Below are 14,236 nucleotides of genomic sequence, written 5' to 3'. Positions count from 1 at the left end.
TCAGAAGACACAGAAGTTGACAGCTCTTCCAACAAGAACGATGTCCTTGTTTTTGTCAAACAGAATTGTTAGGTAAGCATGGAAGCTGCTTGTTTAACATTAAACATTGTTGAAATTAATTCTCTTCTTGTCTACAGAACTGCAAATAGAAACGATACTGTCAATTTTATTTATTTCACCAATACTGCTGCACACTTATTTGTATCAATCCATTTTCGCTCCACCAGTCTGACAACTAGATAGAAACACCCACAACACTAGTTCTTGTGCATCCTTTTCCATGCCCAAGAAATTCTTCAAAAATAGGACATTAAACAGTTTGATTGCTACTCAATCACAGTCCAATTATATCTCTACATAGTTCCATGGTTGCACAGTAACATCTAGGATGTTTCAAGTTACACACAGGTTTTCTCCAGACTTCCCTATATTCTTTAGTAAATTGTTGCGAGGAGAACAGCCGTAGTCAAGACCACACCCAATGTGAGTTTAGATCTTGCTCAGTTTATTACAAACCCGCCACCAACTTTTATACAACGCGTTACAGTCTACGCGTAAAGTGCTTATTGGTCTGTGTCCACTACTCACACACTGATTGTTCAGCAGTTACTACGTGCTACGTGCCTATTGGTAGTGATTGCCAAGCATGCTCTGTTCTTGTTCCGCCTTGCGTTCAGCTGTATTACTTACTACATTACCCACTTCGACTTGCTACAAACCAACTTCCTCTAAATGTCAAGGTTATTCTGAGATCGAGGCACTGCCAAAATATCAAACCTTAAAGAGCCAGTGTCCTGATGCCCCTTCCTTCTTAACCAATCCTCTACAGTAAATTATTTAGCAATTTTTTCTATCCCACAAAAAAAAAAAAAGTTTAATACAACTTGTTGCTCATAAACTGGCATGCTATTCCTTTGAGGAATTTCTGTGATAGCTACTCTTTTATTATGGGACTACAGAATGGGTCATTAAAAACTAAAAATTTAGTCTCTCATAAACCAAATCCTCCAAGACAATTATAAATTCATTCAAGATACTTCTCCACACAGGAGAAAGGAGAATGAGTTAAACTACAAATTACACAAGAGCTCTACTATTTCTTTTTAGCCAAAGCCAGTAATAGCGTCACTATGTGTCTATAAATATTAAATCCATTAACAAAAGCTATTCTTCCAATAGCATTATTGCACCAAATAAATGGCCACTGCAGCTATATCCCTAGACTTTGTCTTTTTCATGACAGTAGTGTCTTCAGCTCTTATTTCCCTAACCCACTTTTTTCACCTCCATTACAGCTCCATTACCTCAACTATCTTACATAGCAGACTTGTCTCTCTCAGGATGAGCAGAATTACAAGCTGCATCTTACTCAAAGAACTCTTCTTCCTCATCTCTGACCTAGACGTACAAGCACAAATTGTCTTCTGCAGACCTGGTTCATATCCTTTCCCTTTGTAACTAGTATTTGTGCCTGAGTTATTAGAATTCAGTGAATTTTGATTATATTAATATTCATTGTTTAAAAAGAAAGATTCCATGAAATTGCAGGTAGCAGCAAGTACTTTATTTTTCCCTCCTAAAAACAGGTAACTAAAACAAAAACCATATGGGAAAGGATAAACTGTATTGCAGACATAAAAAAAGTCTTTCACTGCTTCAGAAATGAATTATTTAATAATTCACCTTACTATCAAAAAGTACAAAATCTGAACATTTACAAGTCACACCACTACTACAGACATTTAGAATTACTACCCCTAGACTACCAGAACATTTTATAGAATGAGAAAGAGAATTATTACATTTATCCTTCTGCTCCAGCAGCACTGATCACTACTCATGGTCACTAACAATTAGGAACAACATAGGTCAGATAGAGACAAGCAGGCAACTCTAGCAGAAACTTTTGCTGTGTTTATGATACCTTCTAAAAGTATGTACAGGAAAAAAAGGCACACAAAGTTGTGAAAGTGTTGAGATAGCACAGCACAGCATACTGGTTTCTGTCATTATGGTGACAAAAGCAAATAAGCATATAGGTGAGAAGTACGCTTACAGTATCCTTGACGTGCAAAAATTATAGAAATTTCAAGCAAGATGCACTATATAGATTGTCAGTGGCAGATCTTAATTTATACACCAAAACTACTTCTAAGCATGCATACTGGCTAGCAGTTTGGATATAAACACATTTTGCTGTAAAGGATAGTACAGTGAAAATCTGGTAGGTCAACAAATACCAATGACAATAGTTTTCATAAAGATTTTTGAGATGTTGGTCATAAAAGTAGTTTTTGAAGTTCCTCAGTACTAACTCAGTTAAAACTAATTTAAAGGGAGAGAAAAGGGCAGAAAATTATAAAACATTGTGATATAGTAAAGTCAATATATACACCACCTTGAATGGACTTCAGGTTTTAAATTGGCCAGGACACACCTGTGATCAAACCCCCCGTACTGTTGCTGAACACTTTTTGATGCCTCTACCATTTTTGCACTGTTTACTTATCTGATCTGATAAAAAGGACACTTGCAGGAAATAGACCTGAAAAATCTGTGGCCAGCAGTGAAAACAAGTAAACACCAGGACAATGACAAGAAGCAGCTTAATCTCCACAGTACAGAACTGTTAAGAAAGGAACAAATTTCAAACAACTATCTGGGGAAAAGAAAGGCTCATGAGATTACAGAGCTTGCTTTAAAGATTACCGAACACACATACATTTCTATACAAATCTGTAAAATCCCTTTCAGGGCTTTAGGTCTTATCTGGTCCAGAGACCTTCAAATACATTGCCTCTGTATCCACTCAGAATACAACTTACTCTTTGCCATATTATAAATCCATGCAAATTCTTATTCCTAAGGAGGTATTGAAGAGTAATTAGCCACTCATCTTTTTTTTCTGGCACTCCTTCTCTCCTATCTTTTCAAGATCTTCAGTTGTCCTGTCTAGTAGTATTATACTTTGCCAGCAGTCATGCCACACAACTTATTTTAACTACAGGAAATACACATGCTTTATATCGTCCTCATTGCAGTATTTGGTCTACTCCACACTCACAATAAATCCAGTGTTTCTAGGGAGTGCCAACTATATCACACATACAGTTATTATACAGTACAGAGATAAGGATAACTCCACTTTATAGTGCAGAAGGCAGCCAATGGCTTGCAATCCCTGAAAAGACAGTTAATACAGCTTACTCTAATTCTCTCTTCTTTAGGGCAACCGAAAAATACGCTGTGACCCAGACTGTTTTTTCTAACAACAGTGGCCTGTTCCTGACTGCTACTTATTGGCATTGGCATATACATAACTGTAACACAACAGATGTGGCCTTTCGGCCAGGGCATATTATGCTACCTTTTCTGGAACTATTTTGGTGCAATATATGCTAAGTCTTCTGTATCACATGAACCGACACCTGCAATCAACCAACGCTCACAGATCTCTGTTGTGTGAGCTGATAAATTTATGCTGACCTCATTTTATTACTAAGCAAACACCCACATTTAAACCACTCTTAGGATAATGAACAGCTGGGTTAAAGAAGTGCATCCATGGGGAAAGTAATTAGTTTTCTGCCTGTTTGACTTCCCGGTCAGGCTTACCACAGGAACCGGTGAGGACCATGTCCAATACTAAGGAAAGGTAAGCACAAAGTGGGGGGTGGGGATAAAATTCAGTAGCAAACTGCACTGAGCCTAAGAAACGTCATGGAAATTTTCAACGCTCAGCTGGAAAATTCCATGAGCTATCTGAGACAGCGCTGCTTTCAGCAAGAGGTTGGACGGCATGGCCTTCTAAGGTACTTCGCAAACTAAATTCTTCAATGATTCTGAAAAGAAAAAACAAACCAACAAAACCACTATGAGTGCTGTCCCTTGACCTTTTTGCTATTTGGAACTGGCAACATCAGATCAGTTACCTATAAAAAATTAATTTTAAAATGGTGTTCATACTGCTGCAACTGGTATTTTTAGGAGAACAGCCAGGAGAATCACAGAATCACAGAATCATTTAGATTGGAAAAGACCTTAAGGATCATCAAGTCCAACCTCAAGTTTCAGTGCGAACTGCCTTGTGAACACTTTAATTCCAATGGAAAAGTGACTTTTTCTGACTTAATGTGGTACAAATCTAGTATATTCAAACATTTAGAAAAGCAAAATCTCTTTCTAGAAAAGACTTCACATGTGAGCTCACATACAACTTTCTAGAAAGAAATGTTTTGGTAATGATACAAATATAAATTTTGCTTGAGTTGATTAATAACATCAAATAATAAGCTCTGATACGTCCACAAAATTAAAAGAAATTAATACTATTTAACATCAGGACTCTCTGTTTTACTCTAACCTGCTATGAGGACTAAAGAATTATTATTTCAGAATAAATAATTGCAATGGTTTCAGGAAAAGCATAAAAGTCTACCCCCCTTAAGCTGAACATTTTTTTTCTCCTTAAAATGTCTAACCTTCTTCCTCCCATTTTGTTTTGTCTGGATCCTGTCTGAATACAAAACCAATGAGCAGCAACAGTCACTATATTCCATCACGACTATGCTTCACTTCTTAAAAACATATTTTATTTAGTGCCATAAAAAGACACTTGCCATTATTAGATACTATCTAATAAAAGTAAACTTAGTCCTTGGAAATGTAAATTAAATGTTTTGAATTTTGGGTTTTTTTTTAATTCTTCCTTCCTCACCCAATTCCTCTGAAAAGAAGTTAAAGATTAAGAAATGTTATTTGCCATGGTCTTAAGAAAGTTAAGTGTCTATATACTCAAATAAACTTAAGTGTCTATATACTCAAATAAACTCCCAAATCTGGATCATCTGCTCAACTACACTATCTGACAACTGACAACTTTAATAAAAAGAAGCTATTTATCTTACCATAGACAAACAGACCAGGTATGTTCTGCCTGCTTCAAAACATTTTGTACCGCCCTGCAGTCACCAATCTGCTTTTAGTGTGCTCCTACTGACACAAAGTATGCATTCAGAATATATTAGTTATTTCCATCAATAAAATGCCATCTCTTTCAAGTCCTGTGTTGGATAATATATACCCTCTTAAAACTTCAATTGTTGTGGTACAATTATTATCTCAATTTCCCCTTCAAGTTTGTAGATAATAAAACAATTACTCACAGTGATGGACCAAAGTATTCCCATTTTGCAATAGTATGCACAAGTTGCTGTCTTTTTCCACATTTTATTTAACTCTGCAAACTTAGAAAATCATAGTGGTAATTACAATAGGAAGACCAAAATATCAATTTAGCTTTTTGTTTTTCTCTATTTTGTATTTGAAACAATTTTTTACTTGCAAATTCTATTTGCCTGTAATGCATTTGCCAACGTATCAGGGCTTCTTCTCTGTACTACCTGGCCTGAATAATAGACTGTGATGCAAAAGAATGTTGAGGGAAAAAATATCAATAAAATTCAAAATTATTTTTGCTCAAACATCACTGAAGCTGGGGCAAAGGAGAAAACAGAACAATTTTGCTGGAGTGTCAAGTTGCTAAGTACCCATAATCACTCCATCAATCTTTGTCAAAATGTGACAAACACTATGTTCCTACCCCACTGAGAGATTATTTTTTTTCCTTCTCTGACAGAATGACAGCAGGTAGTAATTGTGCTACTCAAATGTCAGCCTACACACAATGTTGTTCACAAAGCTTAGTTATGAATATTAAAAAGCAAGTATGGAAGGGAGTAGATTGTCATATTACATGTCTATATTTAGATGATTATGATGTCCTTCATAATCCTCAAATAATTTCAGAAACCATACACAGAACTGAGAAATGAGAAGAAGCTTTCAAAGTCCTTTTCTAGTGCTTGTTACTGCTAAGGCACACTCTGTTCTTTTAGCAAAGCAGTTTCCTCTAGAACAATTAGAAGATCCAAACAGACGTTTTCTTTAATTAGAACAAAATCTGACTCCAAAACCAGAGGAAAAACAGCAACTGACCTTTCTCAAAAGCAATCTAATCCAGATCCATTATATTTCAATAGCAAAAACCAGCTGCACTGGGGAGTGAGGGGACAGGAATGAAAGGACCTAAATGCAGTATCTGGAAAAGAAGGCAACAAAAGCAGGCATGGGGGAAAGAAAAGGGAGTAGCACCATAGACATGATCTCTTTAGCTTCAAAGCGGAAAACACTACAATTGTCTTTCAGATTCAGACTCTTAGGACACAGCCTTATCATAAAGCAGAAAAGCAGACAGAGCTCAGCACCATGGCAACATCCACTTGCTTAATTACCAGCCGAGAAGGCTTACAACAAGAACATTGGAACCATGTTCCACAAAAACTGTTCCATTGACTTTTCCACAGCAATGCAAACAATCAGGAAGCCAACAGCAAAGACACAGGCACACAAAGGAAGACAACACTTCCATTCAGCATCAAGGAGTTTCTACAGGGGTATGCTGGTTTCATATAAACAAATTCTCATGGTGAAAACATCACCAGAAAGGAAGTTATTTAACTTACCTTTCAGTCGATGACTTAGAATCTGCTCTAGAATGGCTGCAAAATTATTAAATTCAGGGGAAGTATCATCTATAGTCTCAAAACAGGAACGGTCAATCAGTGTCTTGACTGAAAACCTAGAGCAAAAGTAAAGGACAATCATAAATTATATGGATAGCTATTAGTCCTCTGTAGCAGGACAGTAGTTTGCATAAACCAAACCAGCAAAAAACCAGAAAATCACCTTGATGTTTTCAAGTTCAGTCAGAGCAACACACATACCACATTGAAAAATTGCCTGGAAATACAGGCATTATTGTTCATCTTAGGTATGAAGCCTTAAAGACAAAAAGAAAAAAATATCCCCACATGCTCTATATAGAAGTAAGCTAATTATTTTCTAATTATTTTCCTCTTCTCTAAACTATTTTAATAAAGCTGTAGAAAAACAAGCACTCAAAAGCATCCAACAACAATTGCTCTTTGTAATCCCAAATATCATTATTTTCGCTTGACATTTCAAGTGAAAATGCTTCTTTATTCATCAATGCTCCTTTTATTCCAAACTTCATGTCCAAGAATCATAAGTATAAACTTTATCCTATTATGAGAACACTGTACTTTCATTATAATGCAGGAATAATCTAAATATATTATAAAACAATGAATTCTTATGCACTGTTAACTCTGTGCATTAAAGGGACAGGCTAATTTCCCTGTGAATCAGGATAACCCCTATTCAACACCATATTGCTTCATTATTATGCCAGACAAGCTATCAATTTAAATGATCTAACATTTGAAAATGGAAAGGCTGAATTAAGCCATCGTGAAAAGCAGCCAAGATGTAACTAGTCAATTAGCCAGTTAGCTGTGTTTAGTTACACCTACACATACACAATTTCATTCTTGTTCAAAGATGGTAGTTTAAACCTCAAGAAACAAGACTGATATTTCTCATGCCTTCACCATTTTAATTATAATCCATTTTTATTTCTTTTTCTGCCCCTTGTTCCTCAGTTTTCAGTTTCAAGGCAAGTTTCATATGCCCTCAGCCTTGAAAGTAACACTTATTTTGAGGCATTTATCATGTTTTTTTGCAAAAATCCTTATTTGTATTAATGGAGCCACACTAGAGCCTGAGGCGACAGTTTTCAGAACACCCAAACTTCAACACTATTCCCTCAATTCTACTGGTTTTTGGGGACTCACTATGAACTGATCTAGATTTTCAGTACTTGAGAGGAGGGTGGAGTGGCTATTAAACATGGATACATTCATAATAGATATGATTCACAGCATCTCAAGACAAACAGTTCTACAGCACATACTGAAGCAGCATACTACATAGGCATGGGCAAGAATTAAGACACCTTAAAACAGCAGTACTACTTCCAAATGCTCCATACTGTAGATTAGGTAACCCCTCAGTGGAGTCAGCACAGCCTCCTGATGCTCATTTACTAAATGCAACTAATTACACTCAAACTGAATTGACATGTATATTTCAAGAGTTCAACTCAATTGTGTCAAATTAAGTATACTTCTGGTAAAAAGTCCCATTCTACCTTTCCTGCAGGCTTCTATTGTTGTAGTGTTTTTGGCAGGATAGGAATTTGGAATGAGAAGGGTGGGGGAGGAAGCTGCTTCTGCAGTGCCAAGCTATGACTCAGTTTTCAACTCCTCCACATTTTTAACCATTTTTCAGTGAGAGACATGCATGCCCACCAGCATATTTCTACCTAGTCGGTATCATTGCTATTGACTATTCTAATGGCAGTAGCGATTGTTTCCTTTATACCAGAGCTCTGAAATTACCTATAGAAAAATAAAAATCTTAATTTTGAAAAACAAATGCATATAGCAATGCCATGACTAAGTATTAGCTGTAACAAGAGGACTTGGCCCACATTCTGCAGGTCTGAAAAAGAGAAAGTGCAGCTTATCACTCATTCACAGGTACTACACAAGAGAGACATTGAGTCAGAAAATGTACTCTATTATACGTATAGGAATATAATCTTAAAAGTCAGAGACATGATCATGATTCGAACATCCATAAATTGGAAAACAGAATAACATAAAATAGGAAGCTATGCCTATTTCTCCTTTGTTCGGTGTCCTGCTTAAAAGTTCACTAGTTAATATTGTATGGGTTGCACATTCAGAAATGGAGATATACTAAAGTAAAACACTCAAAAAGCAATTAAAAAAATCACAGGTAAGTATTTTTTGTTTAATTTTAAAGCATTCTGCAATTCAACTGAAGAAAAAAAACATAGCTAGTTTTTAAGGACAACAACTTTTAAGTATCTAGGATTTGATTAGAAAGGACAGTCTAACAGCTCATCGTCATCAATACTGGGGTTTCTAAGTGCTCATCCTACTGCCACTACCCTCTCTGTAGAAATATTAATTTCAATCTCTCTACTCTGCACTTTCACCAAAAAACTAAACAACCTTTATTGCTATGTCAAGTTTGGCTGAAATTGGCTTTTAGGAGATCTGACAGGGAGTGCGAGTAAGTACACCTTACTTCCATAGACCGGGAAGGTAACAGTGCTACCAGGCAAAAACTGATTGTCGGGAAATATTTTGTGGAAGATTTAAAAAAAAAAAAAATCTTAGGCAAATATTTCTGTGTTGGGGTTTTTTTTTTTCTCCAGTACTACAGAGAGGCAAACATAGCTCTAAGTGTAAGATAAAAGTCACAAAAACATTTTGCATGTTAGATATTCATGCTTTACCATGCTTACTATGCAGATTAGAAAAAGGATTTAAGGTACACAGACGTGATGTATTTGAAAAAATGTTACACTGTAAGCATTGGGTAAGCAATTTACTCAGTTATTAAAGATGCCTCATACGTTGTTTCCAGTGTACAGCTCACCAGAAAAAAAGTCCTATGCTCTTGCATAATTATGTGGAAGCACTAGGGGACTGAAAGTCGAGAAAGAAAAGGTCAAGTCTGAAGTACACAACAGCCGTAAAGGAGAAAGGTCCAACTAAGTACAGTTAGAGCAGCTCTCGTTTCCCTTTGCTGCTTCCAGCTTCATCTTCTCTCACTAGACTGGCACAGAACCCTTGCACTCAAAAGCAACAGTCACAGAATAGTTTTGGTTGGAAAGGACCTTTAAGATCATCGATTCCAACCATCAGTCTAGCCCTGCTAAGTCTGCCACTAGGCCATGTCCCCAGGTACAACATCTACTTGTCTTTTAAACACCTCCAGGGATGGTGACTCCACCACCTCCCTGGGCAGCCTATTCCAATGCTTGACAACCTTTTCAGTAAAGAAATTCCTCCTAATATCCAACCTAAATCTCCCTGGTACATCTTGAGTCCATTTCCTCATGTCCTGTCACAGGCTAGCAGGGAGAAGAGACCAACCTCCACCTCACTACAGCCTCCCCTTAGGTAGCTGTAGAGAGCAATATGGTCTCCCCTCAGTCTCATTTTCTCCAGACTAAACAACCCCACCTCCCTCAGCTGCTCCTCATAAGGTTTATACTCTAAACCCCTCACCAGCTTTGTTGCCCCTTCTCTGGACACGCTCCAGCATCTTGATGTCCTTCTTGTGGTGAGGGGCCCAAAACTAAACACAGTATTCAAGGTGTGGCCTCATCAGAGCCAAGTACAGGGGAAGGACCACTTCCCTAGTCCTGCTGGCCTCACTATTCCTGGTGCAGGGTGGGATGCCACTGGCGTTCTTGGCCACCTGGGCAAAACCAGCTAGTGAAGGAGCCCATGAGGGAAAGCACCCTGCTGGACCTGCTCTTTGTGAACAGAGCAGGTCTTGTGGGGGATGTCATGGTTTGAGGTCAGCTAGGGCACAGTGATCATGAAATGATAGAGTTTTCAAGAATTAGAGAAGAGAGGGGTTAACAGAACTGCCACCTTGGACTTCTGGCAGGCAGACTTCAGCCTGTTTAGGGACTTGGTTGGCAGAGTCCGTTCGGAGTCCTGAAGGGCAAAGGAGCCCAGGAAAGCCGCACACTTGCCAAGAAGGAAATCTTAAAGGAGTAAGAACAGGCCACCCCTGTGAGCTGAAAAACAAGCCGGCGCGGAAGACAACCAGTCTGGCTGAACTAGGTTAATGTGGGGCTGTGCAGGGAAAAAAATAAAGGCCAGAGCCCAGCTGGAACTTAATCTTGTTACTGCTGTTAGGACAATAAGAAAAAACAACATTACTATAAATACATTAGCAACAAAAGGAGGACCAAGGAGAATATCCATCCTTTATTGGATGTGAGGGGAAACACTGTGACCAAGTCTACCTACACTTCAGAGGTTAACAGAAAAGCTGTAGCAAAGGGGCTTGAGAAAGTAGAGCGGCTTAAAAAAAAAAACAACCCTAGAAGTTTCTAAAATGAACTTTTTGGTGGTCTGTGGGAGAACAGGAGTAATATAGTGCCAGCACCTGTTTCTTCAAGACTCTTTAAAAGAAATTGTCTTTTATCCAATTCTTTCCCATTGTGTCACTGCAACAATAGTGGGGTTTGTTGTTTTGGTTTTGGGGTTTTGGTTTGTTGTTTCTTTTTTCATATTGTAACTGCTATTGGAGAGATTCCAATATCTGTGTTCCTAAATGACCTTTGTAAGCTCGTATGTTTTCTGGTTCTTGCATATTCTTCTCTGTCATGAACCTAGTCTTGCTTGAACCAAAAAAAAGATGTAGAAACAGTACCATTCCTCAACCTTAAAAATACCTGAATTATGTAAGACTGAAACATTGTTGAATTAGATAAATCTACAGCAATCTTTTTAGGGTAAGTTCTTCCACTGTTTTGCAAGACACACAAGAAGGTCTCGCAAGTTTCTTCAGTAATTCCAAACCAAAGCCTCAACTTTTGTGGATGTATCTCAGGCCATAGGCTTATTTCCCAAGCAGCACCAAGCCTCTAATCGAAAAGCATACAGGTAGAGAACTTCATGGCTATAGGAATTTGTCACTTTCCACTGTCAGATTCTGCTCCTCTTGGTTTACAAATGATTGGAAGGATTCTGTCAAATTTATTTAGCTTGCAATTTGAGAAATGTCATTAAAATGCCATTTTAAGGGATGTAAACTATTAGAATCATAGAATCATAGAATCATACAATAACCAGGTTGGAAGAGACCCACCGGATCACCGAGTCCAACCATTCCTATCAAACACTAAACCATGCCCCTTAGCACCTCGTCCACCCATGCCTTAAACACCTCCTGGGAAGGTGACTCGACCACCTCCCTGGGCAGCCTGTTCCAGTGCCCAATGACCCTTTCTGTGAAGAATTTTTTCCTAATGTCCAGCCTAAATCTCCCCTGGTGGAGCTTGAGGCCATTCCCTCTTGTCCTGTCCCCTGTCACTTGGGAGAAGAGGCCAGCACCCTCCTCTCTACAACCTCCTTTCAGGTAGTTGTAGAGAGCAATGAGGTCTCCCCTCAGCCTCCTCTTCTCAAGGCTAAACAACCCCAGCTCTCTCAGCCATTCCTCATAAGGCCTGTTCTCCAGCCCCTTCACCAGCTTTGTTGCTCTTCTCTGGACTCGTTCCAGAGCCTCAACATCCTTCTTGTGGTGAGGGGCCCAGAACTGAACACAGTATTTGAGGAGCGGTCTCACCAGTGCCGAGTACAGAGGGAGAATAACCTCCCTGGACCTGCTAGTCACGCCGTTTCTGATACAAGCCAAGATGCCGTTGGCCTTCTTGGCCACCTGGGCACACTGCTGGCTCATGTTCAGTTGGCTGTCAACCAACACCCCCAGATTCCTCTCCTCCAGGCAGCTTTCTAGACAGACTTCTCCTAGTCTGTAGCACTGCATAGGGTCTCTCTGTATTTAAGCTATGACTCACTTCCAAGTCTCCACTTTTTTGGTGGTTCTGTATCTATGTGGATCTCTGATCTATGAATCTTAAGGAAAACTAGATGAAAACAAGGTGAACAACCCAGAGCAACCTCAAAATACCAGCACCACTTCTCAGAAAATGGAAGGCATCATACTTCAGGGAAGAAAGGTACAGAGAGAGACAGAGCTTAGAATATGTAATACCTATTCAAACAAAAAGAAAGTCCTAAAAAGTATTGCAATTTAAATCATGGCTGTGAAGTTACACAAACCTAACCATGCGGTTTTACATGCTATTTGTTTATGGAACTCAAGGAACTATGTTACTTCCCATGGGCCACTCAACACCTTACTGGAAACAAACTGTTCCTTCCAAAGCTGTGAATATAAGAAATTATCCAACTCCATGTGGAGTTAGATATCATCACTGTGAGAAAATACTGAAACTTCAAAGCGTTTAACCATTAAGTAAAAATCTGTGAAGTTGAAGCTTTGACAAAAATAGTTCATTAAATTATCAGAGACTGTTAACATATTGGTAATTCAGAAGAATATCTTCCTTGTGATCTCTATGGTAGCAAGCCATATAATCTTAATCTAATTGAATCAATTCATTGGAGCTATTTTTACCAGAAATATATCATATTCTCATAGGATTATGATTGGAAAGGACTGGTTTTGATAGTAATCTGGCTATTCTTAACAAATAACAGAAAATGTGTAATAACTACAGTAAAGCACAGAAATCTTTTAAACATTTACTCCTACACAAGCAGAACAGTAAAAACATAAAAAATGTATGAACATTATAATAATGCAAAGCCTCTTTCCTCATCATCCTTTCCAAATTCTAACATGTATCCACAAAGAAACTCAGCTTTTGTGAACAGACAGCAAAACTGAACTGTTTTACTGAAAATAATTAAAATACACTAATTTCAGTAGTTTCAGCAATAGGTCTTTATTTCACATGCATTTTACTTCCCTCATATTTCTTAGCATCTTTAAACATGTTACAACATTATTTCCACTTACAGGACAAGGACATGAAATTCACAAGCCCCACAATAAACTGTAATAGCGTAGAGTACAGAATTGTTCCTTTCCAATGAGAAAGCAGAAAAAAACCCAAGCTCTGCAGAATATAATATAATGATATAAAAAGAACTGTATATACCCTGTACAATAATGTCATTACTTGACAAAAGCAGTGTTCTCTCAAGTCTGCAGATTGGTGATCTGTAACCCTGTAACAATTGTGAAACCGAAAACTTCCATTCTTTCTACTTGATCTGCTTCAGCAAATTTGATAAAAATATTCTTTTTCTGGTTTTGTCACGTATCTTTTTCACAGGTAAGAGTACAGGTAAACATAAAAGCCAGGGAAGAGACAGAATAGCATTGATGCTACTCTGAAACCCAGATACTACGATTTGAAGGAACATTGAAGCAAATTCCTTTCAGTAGCCAGATGATACAGTTACACTTTGTAAAATCTATTAACCATGTAAAATAACAGTTAAAAAAAAAAAATTAGGAGGGAAGGATATGGGGTCTTGAACTGTTTTAAAAAATCCTGCGGCAGCATTAAAGGGTGAGGGCACAAAATTGTCCAATAGTTGTCCTGATATATTATTAAATATTGTGAGAATTAAAATTATATAGTAGCTCATGTGACTCTATTGAAGACTTTCTCCGGGTAATATTCAAATTTGATAACTCAAAAATTTCGCAGCCGAAACGAACGAAATAACGGAGCCTTTTGCTACCGGCACATTCACGTATTTAAAAGTTTGCCATGATGTAATGGGTCAGCGCCGCACGCCTGGAAACGCCGCATGGATCCAACAATGCCAGCGCCGGGAAGGCTCACGAAGAAAACCACGGGAAGCACTACGAAGCCTCC

The 14,236-nt window shown here is 38.1% G+C and overlaps 1 protein-coding gene across 1 annotated transcript in view; it reads right to left on the bottom strand.

The window, feature by feature from the left end:
* Nucleotides 1-14,236, bottom strand: part of RUNDC3B (RUN domain containing 3B) — a 56,097-nt gene that overhangs the window by 41,250 nt on the left and 611 nt on the right. The window contains exon 2 of the mRNA XM_069859595.1: nucleotides 6,525-6,640. Coding sequence (XP_069715696.1) covers nucleotides 6,525-6,640 — 116 coding nt within the window. The remainder of the gene's footprint in view (nucleotides 1-6,524; nucleotides 6,641-14,236) is intronic.

Source organism: Phaenicophaeus curvirostris, chromosome 6 (assembly GCF_032191515.1).
Source record: "Phaenicophaeus curvirostris isolate KB17595 chromosome 6, BPBGC_Pcur_1.0, whole genome shotgun sequence".
In the NCBI taxonomy this organism is placed as follows: domain Eukaryota; kingdom Metazoa; phylum Chordata; class Aves; order Cuculiformes; family Cuculidae; genus Phaenicophaeus; species Phaenicophaeus curvirostris.
The sequence above is the reverse complement of the archived record's forward strand: the minus strand, read 5'-3'. Positions and strand labels throughout refer to the sequence as shown.